Here is a 17,606-nt window from a genome sequence, read left to right on the forward strand (position 1 = left end):
TTTTGTCCTCATTCAAAAACAAGGTCCGAACTAGATTTCCCTTTCAAAGGAGATTCTGTGATTAAGTGATCTCTTAGATCCCTTCCAATGATGAATCCTGTAATTTCCTTAGCTAATAAAGAACTTGACTATGTGTGTATGTATATATGTATTTATACATATACATAGAGCTCAGTTGATCAGCAAGCATTTATTTAAATGTCTACAATGTACTAGGCACCATGTTGGTCATTGGGAATTCATGTGGAGGAGTTATAATAGCCCATGACTTCAAGAGGCTTAAAGTGTGTACACACACACACACTCACGCGCGCGCGTGTGTGCAAACAGTATTTCTTTAATATTGACATTTCTTTAACAGTGATTTTTTTTTGTTAGCTGTCTTTTGTACAGGTGGAAGAGATGGTAACATTATGGTTTGGGATACTAGATGCAATAAGAAAGGTAACAACTCTTTTAACTTTGCTTAAACATGGGAACTCTTTAATCTAATTACAGTATCTAGAATGAAATGTAGAATAATTTTTTCTAATGACCACTAGGGGGAATGTGTGTTCACATAACTGTTAAGAGATTCCTATTGATCTAGGAGCATCACCAGTTGGAAATTTTTAGATTTCCTTCAGATCCCAGTTTATAAGGGACTACAGTAGATTCAAAATGATGCATATTTTATCAAATGTAGTCACTGTGGGGTGGCTAGGTGGTGTAGTGGATAAAGTACTGGCCTTGGAGTCAGGAGTACCTGGGTTCAAATCCAATCTCAAGACACTTGATAATTACCTAGCTGTGTGGCCTTGGGCAAGCCACTTAACCCCATTTGCCTTACAAAAAAAAACCAGCTAAAAAAATGTATTCACTGTCTGTTAATTTTCTTTTATTGCTTTTATTTATTACAAAGGAAGACTTGTTGGGTAAGAGGTGTATCCAGCAATGACAGTAGTAAAAACAATGACCATCATTAGAACAAATTAATTTATCAAAGCAAATTCATTTTTAAACTGACAAAAGAGTTAAAGTTATAAAATAGAATGAAAAAGAGTAAAAAAATTACCTTAGTTTTAATTTAAATGCTTGCTTTTGAAGATTTGGACTAAAGTAATGCACAGTCAAATTACTTTGTTATCCTCTTAATAATTTAGAAAGCCTCGTAATAGCATCTTTCTGTTATTTTACACCTAGTCACTTTTATTGATCCTATCATTTTCTATGTACCTTTTTCTTTAGTACACTAAGAACATTTCACTAAATGTAATACAGTTCTTTCTAGCACTAATTTCACTTACCTAATCACAAACAAATGAATTCACAGGGAAACCCTTTCTATTTTGTTTTCACTATTAAATATCAACATGAGACCAAATATCAATATTTTACAGATGGATTTTATAGACAAGTGAATCAGATCAGTGGAGCTCACAACACTTTGGACAAATCAACCCCATTGAAATCCAAGAAGAAGCAGATTTCAAGAGGACTTGCTCCTTCTGTGGTAGGTGCTATAGATTTTTAAACTATTTTAGATCTTATGAAGGAATTGTTTTCTAGGTTGTTTTGTTCTTGAATGGGACCAAAATGACATCACTATGTTGGAGTCAAGTCACACGCATATTGTGTCTGACTGTGACTGATCAGACCCATGCAAGAGTGAAATAGTCTACCACAGGATCAGGCTCAAATAGTCCATATGAACATTTGGGGTAGATTTCAAGAATATCTTAATTATAAAGAAGAGCTATTGATAGGACATTAGATTTTAAGGTACTATACTATAAATAGGGTGTAGACTAGAAGCCATTTCTGCCAGATTCTAGTTGTTGAAAGAAGATAAGAGAAAACTAGGTAGTTAATGAAATCATTAATGCTATCAACATCAGAATCAAAAGGAACTATTCGCTTTTTTCTTTCCTGTTTTCAGGATTTCCAACAGAGTGTAACAGTGGTCCTGTTTCAGGATGAGCACACTCTTGTGTCAGCAGGAGCTGTGGATGGGTAAGAATATAGTTTATACTACCTTTGAACCAACAAAACCCATTACAATTCAGTTTGTATCCTCTGATAGGATAGCCTAACTGAAACCAGAGAAACAGTAAATCAATCCAGTTAGGTTTCTTCTACTTTGAGAATAAGAGAGAAAAAATAGTTCACACACTTATGGTGCCTTTAAGATTTACAAAGTACTTTTCCTCGTGCCAAACCTGTGAGGTGGATCACTGAAGTATTTTCATCTTCATTTCATCTATGAGGAAATGGCTTCATAGAGACTTTGGTTGCACAGCTCATAAGGATTAAAGTCAGGACTGTAATTCATTCAGAAATTATGACTCTTTAAGACTAGTACATTTTGATAATCTTAAGTGAAATGGATGACTATTGACAAAAATATAAGTTGCCCAGGTTAAATGAAGAGGAGATTAAATACCTAAACAACCCTATTGCAGAAAAAGAAATTCAACAAGCCATCATTGAACTCCCTTAAGAAAAAATCTCCAGGGCCTGATGGATTCACAAGCGAATTCTACCAAACATTTAAGGAACGATTGGTTCCAATTCTATATAAACTCTTTGGAAAAATAGGGAAATATGGAACTCTGCCTAACTCTTTCTATGAAACCAATATGGTGCTGTCACCTTAACCAGGAGGAGTTAAAACAGAGAAAGAAAATTATAGACTTACTTCCCTGATGAATATAGATGCAAAAATCTTAAATAAAATCTTAGCAAAATGATTACAAGTTATCACTAGGATAATACATTATGATCAAGTAGGTGAAACAAGGGTGCCCATTATCACCACTACTATTCAATATCATTAGAAATGTTAGCTTCAGCAATTAGAGAAGAAAATAGAAATTGAAAAGGAAGTGACAAAACTCTCACTCTTTGCACATGACATGATGGTACCTAGAGAATCCCAAGAAATCATCCAAAAAACTACTGGAAAAAATTAGCAATTTTAGCAAAGTTGCAGGTTATAAAAATAAATCCTCATAAATCCTCAACTTTTCTATATATGTCTAGCAAGATACAGCAGGAAGAGCTAGAAAGAGAAAGCCCATTCAAGGTAAACTCAGACAATATAAAATACCTGGGAGTTTATTTGCCAAGACAGACTCAGAAACTCAGAAATACTTCTCACACAAATTAAATCAGATTTAAATAACTGGGCAAATATCAACTGCTCTTGGATAGGTAGAGCTAATATAATAAAAATGACAATTCTACCAAAACTAAACTACCTGTTTAGTGCCCTAGCAATCAAAATCCAAAAAAATTAATGAGTTAGAAAAAATTGTAAGTAAATTCATATAGAGAAATAAAAATTCAAGAATTTCCAGGAATTTAATGAAAAAAATGCAAAAGAAGGGGGCTTAGCCCTACCTGATTTAAAATTGTTATAAAGCATCAGTCATCAAAACTGTTTGGTATTGGCTAAGAAATAGAGTGGTGGACCAGTGGAATAGACTAGGTGCAAAAACAGGAGACAATTATAGTAATCTGCTTTTTGATAAACCCAAAGAGTCCAGCTATTGGGATAAAAACTCTCCCTTTGATAAAAACTGCTGGGAAAATTGGAAGTTAGTATGGAAAAAACTTAGATTAGACCAACACCTAATACCCTTTACCAAGAAAAGATCCAAATGCTTACAGGATTTAGAAATAAAAAACAATACTATAAGCAAATTAGAAGATCAAGGACTAGTTTACCTGTCAGATCTATGGAAAGGGGAGCAGTTTATGACTAAGGAAGAGTTGGAGAACATCACCAAAAACCAACTAGATGATTTCGATTACATTAAATTAAAAAGCTCTTGCACAGATAAAACCACTGTAACCAAGATCAAAAGAAAATGTAGTAAACTGGGAAACAATCTTTACAACTAATGATTCTGACAAAGTACTCATTTCTAAAATATACAGAGAACTGAGTCATATTTTTAAAACAAAAAGCCATTCCCCAATTGACAAATGGTCAAAGGATATGCAAAGGCAATTTACAGATGAGATCAAAGCAATCCATAGCCATATGAAAAATTGCTCTAAATCATTAATCATTAGAGAAATGCAAATCAAAGCTTCTCTGAGGTACCACCTCACACCTCTCAGACTGGCCAATATCATTGTTGGAAGGGTTGTGGGAAATCTGGGACACTATTACACTGTTGTAGAGCTGTGAACTCATCCAACATTTCTGGAGAGAAATTTGTAACTACACCCAAAGGGCAACAAAAATGAGCATACGCTTTGACCCAGTAATACCACTACTGGGTCTATTCCCTGAAGAGATGATGAAAAAGGGTAAAAATATCACTTGAACAAAAATATTGATAGCAGCTCTGTTTGTAGTGGCAAAGAATTGGAAATCAAGTAAATGTCTTTCAATTGGGGAATGGTTTAGCAAATTGTGGTATATATGTGTGTCATAGAACACTATTGTTCTATTAGAAACCAGGAGGGATGGGATTTCAGGGAAGCCTGGAGGGATTTGCATGAACTGATGCTGAGTGAAATGAGCAGAACCAGAAAACACTGTACACCCTAACAGCAACATGAGGGTCATGATCAACCTTGATGGACTTGCTCATCCCTTCAGTGCAACAATCGGGAACAATTTTGGACTGTCTGCAAAGGAGAGTGCCATCTGTATCCAGATAAAGAGCTGTGAATAAAATTCAAAGACTATTCCCTTTAATTTGGGGGGAGGGGCTGATATCTTATTGTCTGATCTTGTTATCTCTTAGACTTTTTGCCTCTTAAGGATATGATTTCTCTCTCATCACACTCAATTTGGATCAATGTACAACATGGAAACAAAATAAAGACTGGCAGATTGCTTTCTGTGGGGGAGGAGGGAAGTAAGATTGGGAGAAAAATTGTAAAACTCAAATAATATCTTTAATAAAAAAAGAAAAAAAGACTAGTAAATTTAATTCTGTATTGCAGTAATCTTTATTTTAACTGCCAAAGTTCCTAGAGTTTGAGGATTAGACATTTATCTCCCTGGATTTAAGAACAGAATATTTCTGTAACCCGAAAGAAGAAAATTGATTATTTCAGGGTTTTTTTTTTTGTTTGTTTACATTTTTGATTGGAACCCTTACAAAAGCTGACTGCTTTTCCAACCTAACAATAAGGCCTCAGTGTCTTATAGGTATATATATATTTCAGGGATCTGAGATTTTGTTGAGGTGTGTACTCAATCCCCTGATGCAGAGCCTAATCACTTTAATGACTTAGTAAGCCATTTTTGTAAATTATTGACCAGTGTGATGATGAGTCTCTTTACATGGAATTAGATTAATCCTAGACAATTCCACCACTATTACTTTAAGCTTTTTCAATATTGTCGGGAACTTTTCAGACATTCTCTGGAGGAGTAACCTTAGAGAAACAAGGTTTTCTGAGGCCTTGGGTAAGAGTAAAATGTCTACAATAATGCTTTTGCTATTTCTGCATTTCTAAAAAAAAATAGTCTGCTTGGATTTGCTGGTAACTATTGATAATGTTACTCTATTGGGAGGGGGGAAGGTCAAAAATCATTTTACTGCATGGATGTGTATTTGCTTCACTAGAGCTGTGGTTTTTTTTTCTTGCTGTCTTATTATTTGTAGCATCTATTGGAAGACAACATTTTTTTTGTAGTCTCTGAAATGTTTAGACTTTATACCTTCTAAAACTTGGCGTCTTTCTAGAGAAATTATTAGCTAGGTTTGGTTGGCTCCTCTTTCTTAATCAGATTTTGTACAAATTTACTAACCCTAATTATTTCAAATTGTCAATAAGTGGAAGATTAAGACAATTATATCATTTATGATGTTATTTAAACATTTCAAGGGACAGCTTATGGTCTTTATTATTTAAGATCTCATGAATATAAAAATAGCCTTGGCTAGTACTCCATTAACCAGTGTTGAAGGATATATACTGAATATTATAGACTTGGAAAATGCTTGCAGAAAACGATGTATTGGGGCGGCTAGGTGGCTCAGTGGATAAAGCACCAGCCCTGGAGTCAGAAGTACCTGAGTTCAAATCTGGCCTCAGACACTTAATAATTACCTAGCTATGTAGCCTTGGGCAAGCCATTTAACCCCATTTGCCTTGCAAAAAAAAAAAACCTTAAAAAAAGAAAACAATGTATTATCAAGAGCAACCTTCTTCCTTTTCCTTTCCCTTCAAGTAAACTTCAAGGTGACTGCTATCATTGGGTAAGATCACATCTGTTTCCCTTTTATCAAACAGCTTCACAGTGGTCTATCTATATAAACTCTCGGGCAACACTTCTCAATGAGATTTTTTCAGTGTACCTGAAGGAAGATGCCCAAGAAGTTCTGCCAAAAGTCATCCTATACTTAGTAAATGATAAGCAAATCAGAGAGGGGAAGAAACTGTTCTAAAAGTCTCCTGTTTCCTATCTTTTCTTTTAGAGTGGTCAAAGTATGGGATTTGCGCAAGAATTATACTACCTTTCGACAGGAGCCTATGGCTTACAAATCCTTCCCATACCCAGGCAGCAGCACACGAAAACTAGGTGAGTAAACCCTTTCTTGGGCACCCTGACCTCAGGGGAACCAGGGGGATTTCAAGTTTGTTCCAAAGCTTTAAAAGTAAAAATGTCATATTAACCAACCACCTTTATAGTTATATAAATGGAATCATTGCCCTTGGGAATTTTTGGTTTATACACCTGTGGCATTGTTGTATTATTGTTGTTTGATCTTTTTGGAACATGAAAGGCTAATAAGAAATTTCTGAAATTTGGAGATTGTTCTCTTCCCATTAAAGAAAAGATTCTTTTTCCTGGAAGAAGCAGAAATCGGATCATTCTTTTGGAATGATCTATTCATAGCCATGATCCATTTTTAACACTGACCAAGTGACCTGCTGATAGAAGTCTTCTTTCTTCAGGGTACTCAAGTTTAATTTTGGACTCTACTGGCTCTACTTTGTTTGCTAACTGCACAGATGACAATATCTACATGTTCAATATGACAGGATTAAAGACTTCTCCAGGTAAAGTAGTGGTGTCTTCGAAATAGTGTTTCTGGAAGTATTTTTGTTCAAAGTCAACTGCTTGTTTTCATCATAACAGTATACTTGCTAGGAACATATCTCAGATAGGATATGAAGTACGAAATCAGGATTCTAATTTACCTGTTAGTCATCTTAAATAATATCCACCTTAGTCCCAATTGGCTGAGATCAGAGGAATGACTTTTTTTGTTGTTTGTATTTCCATGCTATTTAGAAAAGCATGTACTGTTAAGGTTGCTCTGCTGAGATTAAGGCCCAAATGGCAGTTTCTCTAGGAACTAGGGTACTGACCTCCATCCATGCTCCATAATAGATCTATTTAATTATTAAAAGCATGCTTGATATTTTATTTTCAAAAATCTATGAAAATTCATATTTACAGACCAGATTAATTTTTTAGTACTTACATATTTATGTTTCAGAAGGTTTCTCTCAAAATGAGAAGTTTCCTGCAAGTATTCATTCAAATGGCAAGTTTTCCAAATTTACTTTTAAGACATAATTTAGGGATGGCTAGGTGGCACAGTGGATAAAGTACCGGCCCTGGAGTCAGGAGTACCTGGGTTCAAATCCGGTCTCAGACTCTTAATAATTACCCAGCTGTGTGGCTTTGGGCAAGCCACTTAACCCCATTTACCTTGCAAAATACCTAAAAAAAAAAGACATAATTTAATATACCTTTCCAGGAATGTACCAATTATTTAAAGCAAGATATACCTTTACTTGGACCTGATTAGAGCACAACTCTGCAGGGAGAGAACTTCTAATTCCTTTACCAGTCCTTAGAGCCATACAGTCCTCACTAAAACTAAAATGATAAGAGTAATAAACAAGAAACCTTAAAACAGTAAAGAATGTTAGCGGTTGCAGTTGAGCTCTTAGAAAAGATTCCAGAGACAGAATTTTCTATTTGACTGTTGTTAGGATATTATTATCAAAAGCAGAATCAAGACTGGCACTTAAGATGCTCTGGATTATTTCTGATGTTGTCTAAACACAAGTTAAGAGGATTTTGAAAGAGAGTTTATGATATTTATTTTGCTTATTCCCTAAATAAAACCAGAACTTGGACCCCTAATGGCTTCCAGCTCATTTATATACACAGTAGACTTTTCAGAAAATTTTTTTGTAAATATAACACCTTGACTTTTTTACCAAAAATATTTAAGACTTGTTTGTATGGTACATAATGGTCCACGGAGGTAAAATAGCCTAAAAACACGTTTATTATCTTCTTCTACCATTTATATTATACTCTAGCTTTAAATTTAGACTTAATATTTCATTTACTCTGTTTCTGGGCTCCTGAAATAATTTGAGTGTTTATAATCTCCTTATATAAGAAAATGAAATTATTCCTCAGGAAGCAAATGATGCCCAAACATTTGATTATTCACTAAAAAATTTCTTGAGCATCTAATAAGTACAGTGCACTATTCTGGTACTTTGGACCATACAGAGATGAATAATATATAGCCCTAGGTCATAAGCCCTAGGAGCTTAGAGTCGACTAGGAGGTTCACACTTCTGACAAGAGTGCTGTTAACTTTTTTGATTACTGTCTTTTTTTTTTCTTTTTTGCAAGGAAACAGGGTTAAATAACTTGCCCAGGGTCACATAGCTAAGTAATTATTAAGTGTCTGGGGTCAAATTTGAACTCAAGTCCCCTTCTGACTCCAGGGCCAGTGTTCTGCTCACTGAGCTACCAAGCTACCTTCCTAGAGTTATTAGGAAGATAAAAAAAAATCAGGAAGATTATTGCCTTATGTTATGTGTACATGTTCTAAATACACAATCCTAACTGAAAGAGTCAAGGAAGGCTGAGAAGAGGAAGCAGTATATAAAGTAACCCTTCAAGGAGATGAGTGGAGTTTAAACAGGAGGAGATGAGATAAAGGGTATAGAACAATTGAATCAGAGAAAGTGAAACAGCCAAGAAATAAAAGTGTGATTATGAGTTAGTTTATCTAGTTTGGCTAATATGAAAAGGGGGGGCAGGGTTAAGGTCAAAAGAGTTGTTTGTTTAGATCATGGAAGAAAGACCCTGAATGGTATGCTATGATTTTGGAGATTATTCTATAGTAAGTATTTAAGAAATTTCCCCTGGATAAAGTATATAAAATGGATTGAGGAGGGAGACTAAAAGTGACTCCTTAATGGTCTATTCCCTGAGTTGAATGTAATGAAAATTTGAACTAGAACCATGGCCATGGCAAAGGAGAATCTGGAAATGGGTGTGAAAAAGATTTAGAAGTAAGGACTGGCAGTTGGAAGGACTCTGGATGTTTAGCTAGAGAACAGAAATTTAAGTTGGGACGTGACTGCTATCAGTCATTTTTCATTTATCTATTTTTTTATTTGGGTTTTTTCAAGGCAATGGGGTTAAGTGACTTGCCCAGGGTCACACAGCTAGGCAACTATTAAGTGTCTGAGGCTACATTTGAACTCAGGTTCTCCTGACTCCAGGGCCGGTGCTCTATCCATTTTGCCACCTAGCTGCCCCTGCTATCAGTTATTTAAGGAACTCATGAAGGAAAGAGTTGAAGATTGCCCATAGAGGGCAGTAGGAGTAATTGGTGAAAGCCATAAAAGGTAGGTTTAGATTTAATAAAAGGAAATATTTCATCGAAGTTAAGAGTTTTTCAAAAGTCAATTGAGGGTAGCTAGGTGGTGCAGTGGATAGAGCACCGGCCCTGGAGTCAGTACCTGAGTTCAAATCTGGCCTCAGACACTTAATAGTTGCCTAGCTGTGTGGCCCTGGGAAAGCCACTTAACCCTATTTGCCTTGCAAAAACCTAAAAAAGAAAAAGTGAATTGAACTTTCTGAAGAAGTTGTAATAGGTCCCCTGTCACTGAAAGTCCTCAAGTGGGGATCAGATAAATTACTTTTCAAAGATATCATAAGAGGGGGTGGTGTAGGGATTAGATTATACCTCTATATACTTCTATAAATCTGTGACTTAGTGACTGATTAGATATAAGAGTAGAGGAGAAGGAAAATTCCAAAGTTGTTTGTGGCCTTGATGAATAAAAAAATTTAATAGAAATTGGGTATTTTTAATAAAAATAGGAGTGGCTATTTGGTTTGGAGAAAGAGATTATAATATGGATAGACTAAATTTCAAATGCTGACAGATCATTCAGATAACAAAGTTCAGTTAAAGATACAGTTCTCGAGCTTAGGAAAAAGAATTTGAGAAGATGCAGATTTATGACATTCATATAAAAGAGATAGTTAAAACCTTGAAAATGGATGAACTTGCTAAGAGAATGCATGTAGAGAAAAGGAGCTTATGACTCCAGAACTCTGGAATATATCTCCATTTTAGGGTTAGTGGGGAAAGAAACAGCTAAAGAAGAGAGATAAGATAGAAATTAGGAAGAACAGAAAATTGAAGGAGTTCAAGATCTCAATAAATATGTGAGATCATAGATCTGGGTGGAGAGAAGAAATGTAAAAAAGTCCAGCCTCCACTGAAAATGGTTTCAAAGCAAAATAAATGATGGCTTCAGGAAACAACCAGGTTTTGACAGTCACAAGATGAAGAAAATTCTGACAGTGTTTAACAGTTGAAATTTCTTTCTTATTCTTTTAAATATCTGAGAACCCTTGAGGGCATATTCTGAGGTCAGTATATATTGGGCATAATGTCTTCATCCAGTATATTATAATACTAGCTGATTGAGGATAACCCTGAAAACAATGTTAAGAGCCCAAATAAGCACATGAAGATTAAATTTATCCCAACCTTTAGAGTGAAACAAATGATGTAACCACTTCAATTTTACTGAAATCCAGAAGGGGGCAGTAAACACTTATGGACTTGCTGGAAAGTTGGTTTTAGGGTAGAAGGTGAGAAGAAAATAACAAATCTAACTTTAAAGCTATATTCAGAGCAAGGGAACCAGTTTTTCCATAGTCTGTCACAGTAATTATATTAATAAAAATCTTTGTGCAAAGAAAAATGAAGACTTCTGGAAATTTGTGTGTGTGTGTGTGTGTGTGTGTGTGTGTGTGTGTGTGTGTGTATACATAAAATCTTCCTGAATTAATTAAGTTATATCCTACTTAATTTTCATCTGGAAAATGAAGGTATAAGATTAAGCTTTCTTCTGCCTAAAAGAGGGCTCTCTTAAGTTCTTTCAAAGTAGTTTTGAACTTCAGTATCCCTGCTATGATAACTTAGTGCAGGATTCTGCCAATCCATTGTGTTCGATTTTCCTCCAATAACTGGAAGAGCTTTTTCTAGCCTCCTAGAGTAGAACCCTTCAAGTACATTAATGTTAAAATTGAGTAATATGATTTGCCTGTATACTGGGAAGTTCATTATCTGAAGACTAAGCCCAATTTTGTTTCCTTGTTATGTATTTGAATATACCATTTGTACTTTTCCTACTCCCAACCCCAACTGACCACTGACATTTCTGGTCTCTGAGCTAACCATAACCAGAATTCAAATGATGCTTTTACAAAAAAAAGGAATGTTGTCCATCTTGAAGATGTTTAATCTTGTCATTAAAAAAGACCTGCTTCCTTGGTAGTTGAGCATATGTTGCAGCTTTTTTTTCCCCTACCCTGCTCAGAAAGGTCCCAGAACCCAGAGCAGTCTTAATGTCTATGTCTCTGATCAGCTTCAGTACAGCTAGATGGTGAAGTAGAAAACTCCTCTTCCTGTGGCCTCATTGGTAGTATGTTATACAACTCTTGTATTAGGTGCTTTTCAAAAGATGTTCTTTACTGAACCATGATCAAGTTGTCCAGAAAAGAGTTTAGGGGGGTGGATAGAATCCAGCCTCAGATACTGACTAGCTGTGTGATTCCTTTCACTCTATTTACCTTGGTTTCCTCAACTGTAATGTTTCTGCCCAGAAAGCTCCCATTTGGGAGCCATGAAGGAATTGGAAATGATTGCAAAACAATTGAAATTATTGGCACCAGATTAATTGATAATGACACCATATTAATATTCCCTAGTCTTTTTTCCTTTTGGAAGTGAACTAATAGAGGAGTATGAACTAGTGCTTATACACTGAACTAAATACTTGTTACTAATATTATCTCATTTGATTCTCACAATTACTCCATGAGAAAGATACTATTATATTCCCATTTTGCAGTTGAGACTGAGGCAAAGAAAGGCTGTGACTTGACCAAGGCCACAAAGCCAGTAAGTGTCTAAAGTGGGATTTGAACCCAAGTCTTCCTATTTCCAAGGCTAGAACTTTGACTGCTATACTGCCTGGGGATGAAAAGAGGGGCGTGTTTTAGAAAATGTTAGGCATCTTTAGTTGTCTCCCATGAGTAACAGGAGCTGGCCCTTTTGTTTTCTTCCTTTGGCAGTGTCCGTCTTCAATGGGCATCAGAACTCAACCTTTTATGTCAAATCCAGCATTAGCCCAGATGATCAGTTTCTGATTAGTGGCTCAAGTGACGAGTCTGCCTACATCTGGAAGGTGAGTGACCAAACTTGGCTGCAAATGTAACACTCAAAGAGAATATCAATTACTTTTTCTTCTGACAAAAACATGCTGCCTCCTGTGCCCTCTGTATGGAGCTATTAATTTCTTTACCATGGTTAGGATTCTAGATAATATTCTTCCCTTTCCCAGTTGGGCATAGAAAGATCCAGACCCTGTGGCTACTCTTGCAGTCTTATTGCTACACTTAACCCTAATGAAATATGATTGTTTGGTTTTTAAACATCCAGCACTCACATTAAGCTTAATTGCTTGAGGCCTATTTTTCTGCTTTTTACTTAATTTAATTAAAGCTTTGTGGCAAAGTTATCAGCTGTCAGAATGTCACTTAATAATAAACTTTTGCTGGTTATTGAGGGATGTCTGGGGAGAGGAAAATGGGAGGAAAGACTGGGAATTGGTTACAGCAATATTTTGGTAGCTCAGGCATGGAAAATTACGGATAGACTTTATAAAATCTGAAAATTGAGAAGTTTCCACAGCATTTCCCAAGTATTAATGGGAAATTAGTGGAAAAGAAGTTAATCTAAGCAGTGACTAAAGATTACAGAGTCTAAATCTCATCTTCATATCCTGTCCAAATCCCATCAAGTCCTCCTTCCCAAGATAGAGCTGGGGTGACTTTAAAGCTTTCCAAAGGTGACAGGAGGGCACTGGCCCTGGAGTCAGGAGTACCTGAGTTCAAATCCAGCCTAAGACACTTAATAATTACCTAGCTGTGTGGTTTGGGCAAGCCACTTAACCCCATTGCCTTGTAAAAATCTTTAAAAAAAAAAAAAGGTGACAGGAGCTGAAAATTTAGAACTCTGCTGAATCTAGCCCTTTGATTCATTTCATTTGCTGGTGTTAGGGAATGGGTGTGATCATGTTCAACAGGTGACAATTTATATGTACCTAGAATTGTGAAAATAACCTTTTTAGAAGTCTGTAGCTATATTCTAAGTGTCCACAAGATGATGGTAATACTTCACTGAAAGAATGTCACATTCTATTCTCTGTTAATTTAATGAAGTTGTATGTTGTTCTTAATTGAAAGCTAGAAAAGTAAAATGTCTAAATTTCTTTTGATAGATTAATAAATTGCTTTTTAATTTATGTAATTCTCTTTCTTCCACCTAAGTAAAAAAAAATTCTCTATCCTGACCTTTGAGGTCAGAATGTCTCTTTTGTCAGAAAAGTTATTAGATCCATGTCAGATAGCCTGTGCTTCAGAACTCTACCTTTACCCCATCACTGCTTTATAAAATTTATTTGATTTTGTGTCCTGAGATTTACTCATGTTCTTGACAACAGCAGCTGATTCTCTTATTGAAGTGAAAGTTAAATGACCCCCCCCCCAAAGATTGTATTTCTAACTCAAGGTTAGGTTCCCTTAGCTTCTTATTTTTTATTTGTTTTACCCCCTTCATTTTTCCTTCATTGTCTTATCTACATTCCTTTTCCTACTTTAGTATTATTCTGGCTCTCATCTCCACAAAGTGACCTTTTTTTGGTATGATTTTTTTGCAGGCATTTTTTAGCAGTTTTTGCTCACCGAATGCATGCTGAGTCTTTTTTCCTCCTCTGTGGGTATTCAGGGACTTCTTCCTCTCTTATAAGAATTGTGATAAAAATTATTTTTTATGGGTTTCTTGTAACCCATTTTCAGGGCATTGCATATGTGTGATCTGTGATCTGTTCTGATTTTCATTGCTTGGTCTCACATCAGTGTTGATTGACATGGTTTGGGTGATATACTTTCCCGCCAGTCTGCACATAATTCAGTGTGAGCCTCTGATATTTGAGACTCTGGCAAAGTTTCTGTTCCTAAAATTGAACCTGCCTGGTTGAGTGGTTCAGTTTCTCTTATCCATTGTGAAAAAAAAAAGAAAGACTTTTTCAAGGTCCAAAATTATCTAAATCTAAGGGCAAAGTTTTCCACCTCCTCGATAAGACTTAGAAAACACATAGATGCAGAAGAATGAAGTTTTAAATCTTAGGAACCAAGTTGAACTTACTACTTTGTGAAAATTAGCAAAAGGGAAAATATGATTTTAAAAGACAGTGTCCAGGCTTGTTTCTGTGTTGTGTTTAATGTGAGGGTTTTAGTGATAGTTTTTTCCTAATTTCTTCTCCCTCCTGACTCTTTTTTGATGTAGCCATTGAATAGTATAAAGATGACTATAAATATACTGTTTTTGGCACAATCCCCTGACTGCCACTGACTGGCAAAACATTGAGCCTGACACTTTAGGAAGTGTAAATGATCTCATAGCGGGAATAAAGATTAGTCTTGTTTCCAACTGGACAGGGTAAGGAGATTCAATAGGGAAAGATACTGATCTGATTGCATCCTCAAGTGTGAAAATTGATTTGATGAGGGTTAGAGAGGAGAGTCAAAGTAAGATACTGATGGAGGTAGCTAAGTAGTTCTAGGGGTTTGGAAATTTTGAATCCCTGTGTGGAAATTACACGTGTATGAATCAGAATGATCAGGGAGAACCCTCTGCATTTCCTTTTAGCATCTTACGTGTTCTGAATACAGGTAAGAGTGAAGTTGGGCCTTGGACCTCAAAATGCTTCTCCTTTCAACTTGGAAGCAAAGCATAAAACACAGAATGATTTTATATAATATATATATATATATATAAGTTCAATGTTGTTGAATATTATGTATACAATACATATATCAATGTATATTTAATTAACATATATATGTATATTATATATTGTATATAATGTATATTAAGTTCAATAATGTTGTTAGCAAAAAAAGGACCTATGTTTTCATCAGAGAAAGTTGATCCTCAAGTGAAATGGGTCCCAATCTTACCTTCTAAATAATCAAATATCTAAAATGATGGATCCCTTTGATGTTCAAGACTATAAATATTTGTCAGACAGTTTTTTACAAATCAATGATCCCGGGGTAGCTAGGATAAAACACTGGCCCTGGAGTCAGGAGTACCTGGGTTCAAATCCGGTCTCAGACACTTGGTAATTACCTAGCTGTGTGGCCTCGAGCAAGCCACTTAACCCCTTTTGCCTTGCAAAAAAACAAAAAAAAAAAATAATAATAATCAATGATCCAGAACTCTAAGTTGTTAAAAACAGCCTGATTTAATTTGGGATTGCCCTTTTTAAAAATGAATTTTATCCCTTTATCATCCTGTTAAACATGGATTTATTATTATATTTCTGATCCCTAGAAAGAAAGACTTTACATGAGATATATTTATGCAAACAAATTAAGCAAACATCTGAAGGAACTGGTATTGTTGTTTCCATAGCCTTATAGACTTAAGCAGTGAAGATGTTTGTTATGGATAACATTCAATGCAAAAGCTCCCTTTGAAGTAGCAGATATTAGAAAATCTATTTAGATAATTGATTCCATTTTTTAATTTTTTGATTCACTGAGTAAATGCTGTATACATGGAGAGAAGTAAGTTCATTAAAACTCAACAGGTTCCTCCAAAAAATTGAGTTGTGTATACCCTTTCAAATCAGTGTGCTAAATCCCTCTGCCACAAGCTGCAGGATTCTATTAAGTTCACTTAGTCATCATCACAAATATCCTTTTCACTGTTGCCTACACTTTTTCTTGAAATGAGCTGTGATGGATAGGTCAAGCTAATATAATAAAAATGACAATTCTACCAAAACTAAACTACCTGTTTGGTGCCCTATCAATCAAAATTCCAAAAACTTACTTTAAAGAGTTAGAAAAAGTTGTAAGTAAATTCATATGGAGAAATAAAAAGTCAAGAATTTCCAGGGCTTCAACAAAAAAAAAGTACAGAAGAAAGTGGCTTAGCCGTCTACCTGATCTAAAATTATATAAAGCATCAGTCATCAAAACTGTCTGGTATTGGCTAAGAAATAGAGTGGTGGACCAGTGGGATAGACTAAGTACAATAGCAGGAAAATGATTATAGTAATCTGCTGTTTGATAAACCCAAAGAGTCTAGCTATTGGGATAAACTCTCTCTTCGATAAAAACTGCTGGGAAAATTCGAAGTTAGTGCAGCAGAAAGTTAGATTAGACTAACACCTCACACCCTATACCAAGATAAGATCTAAATGGATACAGGATTTAGACATAAAAAACAATATTATAAGCAAGCTAGAAGATCAAGGACTAGTTTACCTGTCAGATCTGTGGAAAGGGAAGCAATTTATGACCAAGGAAGAGATGGAGGACTTCATTAAAAACAAACTAGATGGTTTTGATTACATTAAATTAAACAGGTTTTGCACAGACAAAACCACTGTAACCAAGATCAAAAGAAATGTAGTAAACTGAGAAACAATCTTTACAACTAATGTTACTGACAAAGGACTCATTTCTAAAATATACAGAGAACTGAGTCAATTAAGGAAAAAAAGCCATTCCCCAATTAACAAATGGTCAAAGGATATGCAAAGGTGATTTACAGATGAGGAGATCAAAGTAATCCATAGACATATGTTCTAAATCAATACTTATTAGAGAAATGCATATTAAAGTTTCTCTGAAGTTCTACTTCACACCTCTCAGACTGGCCAATATGAGCAGAAAGGACAATGATCATTGTTGGAAGGGTTGTGTGAAATCTGGGACACTATTACATTGTTGGTGGAGCTGTGAACTCATCCAACCTTTCTGGAGAGAAATTTGGAACTACACCCAAAGGGCAACAGAAATGTGCATGACTTTTGATCCAGCAATACCACTACTAGTTCTATACCCTGAAAAGATGATGAAAAAGGGTAAGAACATCACTTGTACAAAAATATTTTTAACAGCCCTGTTTGTGGTGGCAAAGAATTGGAAATCAAGTAAATGTCCTTCCATTGGGAAATGGCTTAGCAAACTGTGGTGTATGTATGTATGTATGTATGTATGTATGTATGTATGTCATGGAACACTTGTTCTATTAGAAACTAGGAGGGATGGAAATTCAGGGAAGCCTGGAGGGATTTGCATGAACCGATGCTGAGTGAGATGAACGGAACCAGAAAAACATTGTACACCCTAAACAGCAACATGGGGGTGATGATCAACCTTGATGGACTTGCTCATTCCATCAGTGCATCAGGGACAATTTGGAGCTGTCTGCAAAGGAGAATGC

At 35.5% G+C, this 17,606-nt stretch overlaps 1 protein-coding gene across 2 annotated transcripts in view; it reads left to right on the top strand.

Annotated features, from left to right (window-relative positions):
* The window catches only part of DTL (denticleless E3 ubiquitin protein ligase homolog), a 45,454-nt gene that overhangs the window by 12,174 nt on the left and 15,674 nt on the right, over positions 1–17,606 (top strand). For both annotated transcript variants that reach the window (XM_074222614.1, XM_074222613.1), the window contains exons 6-11: positions 379–444; positions 1,380–1,492; positions 1,919–1,992; positions 6,429–6,532; positions 6,910–7,014; positions 12,377–12,489. In XM_074222614.1, the coding sequence (XP_074078715.1) occupies positions 379–444; positions 1,380–1,492; positions 1,919–1,992; positions 6,429–6,532; positions 6,910–7,014; positions 12,377–12,489 (575 nt within the window). The remainder of the gene's footprint in view (positions 1–378; positions 445–1,379; positions 1,493–1,918; positions 1,993–6,428; positions 6,533–6,909; positions 7,015–12,376; positions 12,490–17,606) is intronic.

This window comes from Macrotis lagotis, chromosome 2 (genome assembly GCF_037893015.1).
Source record: "Macrotis lagotis isolate mMagLag1 chromosome 2, bilby.v1.9.chrom.fasta, whole genome shotgun sequence".
Taxonomy (NCBI): Eukaryota; Metazoa; Chordata; class Mammalia; order Peramelemorphia; family Peramelidae; genus Macrotis; species Macrotis lagotis.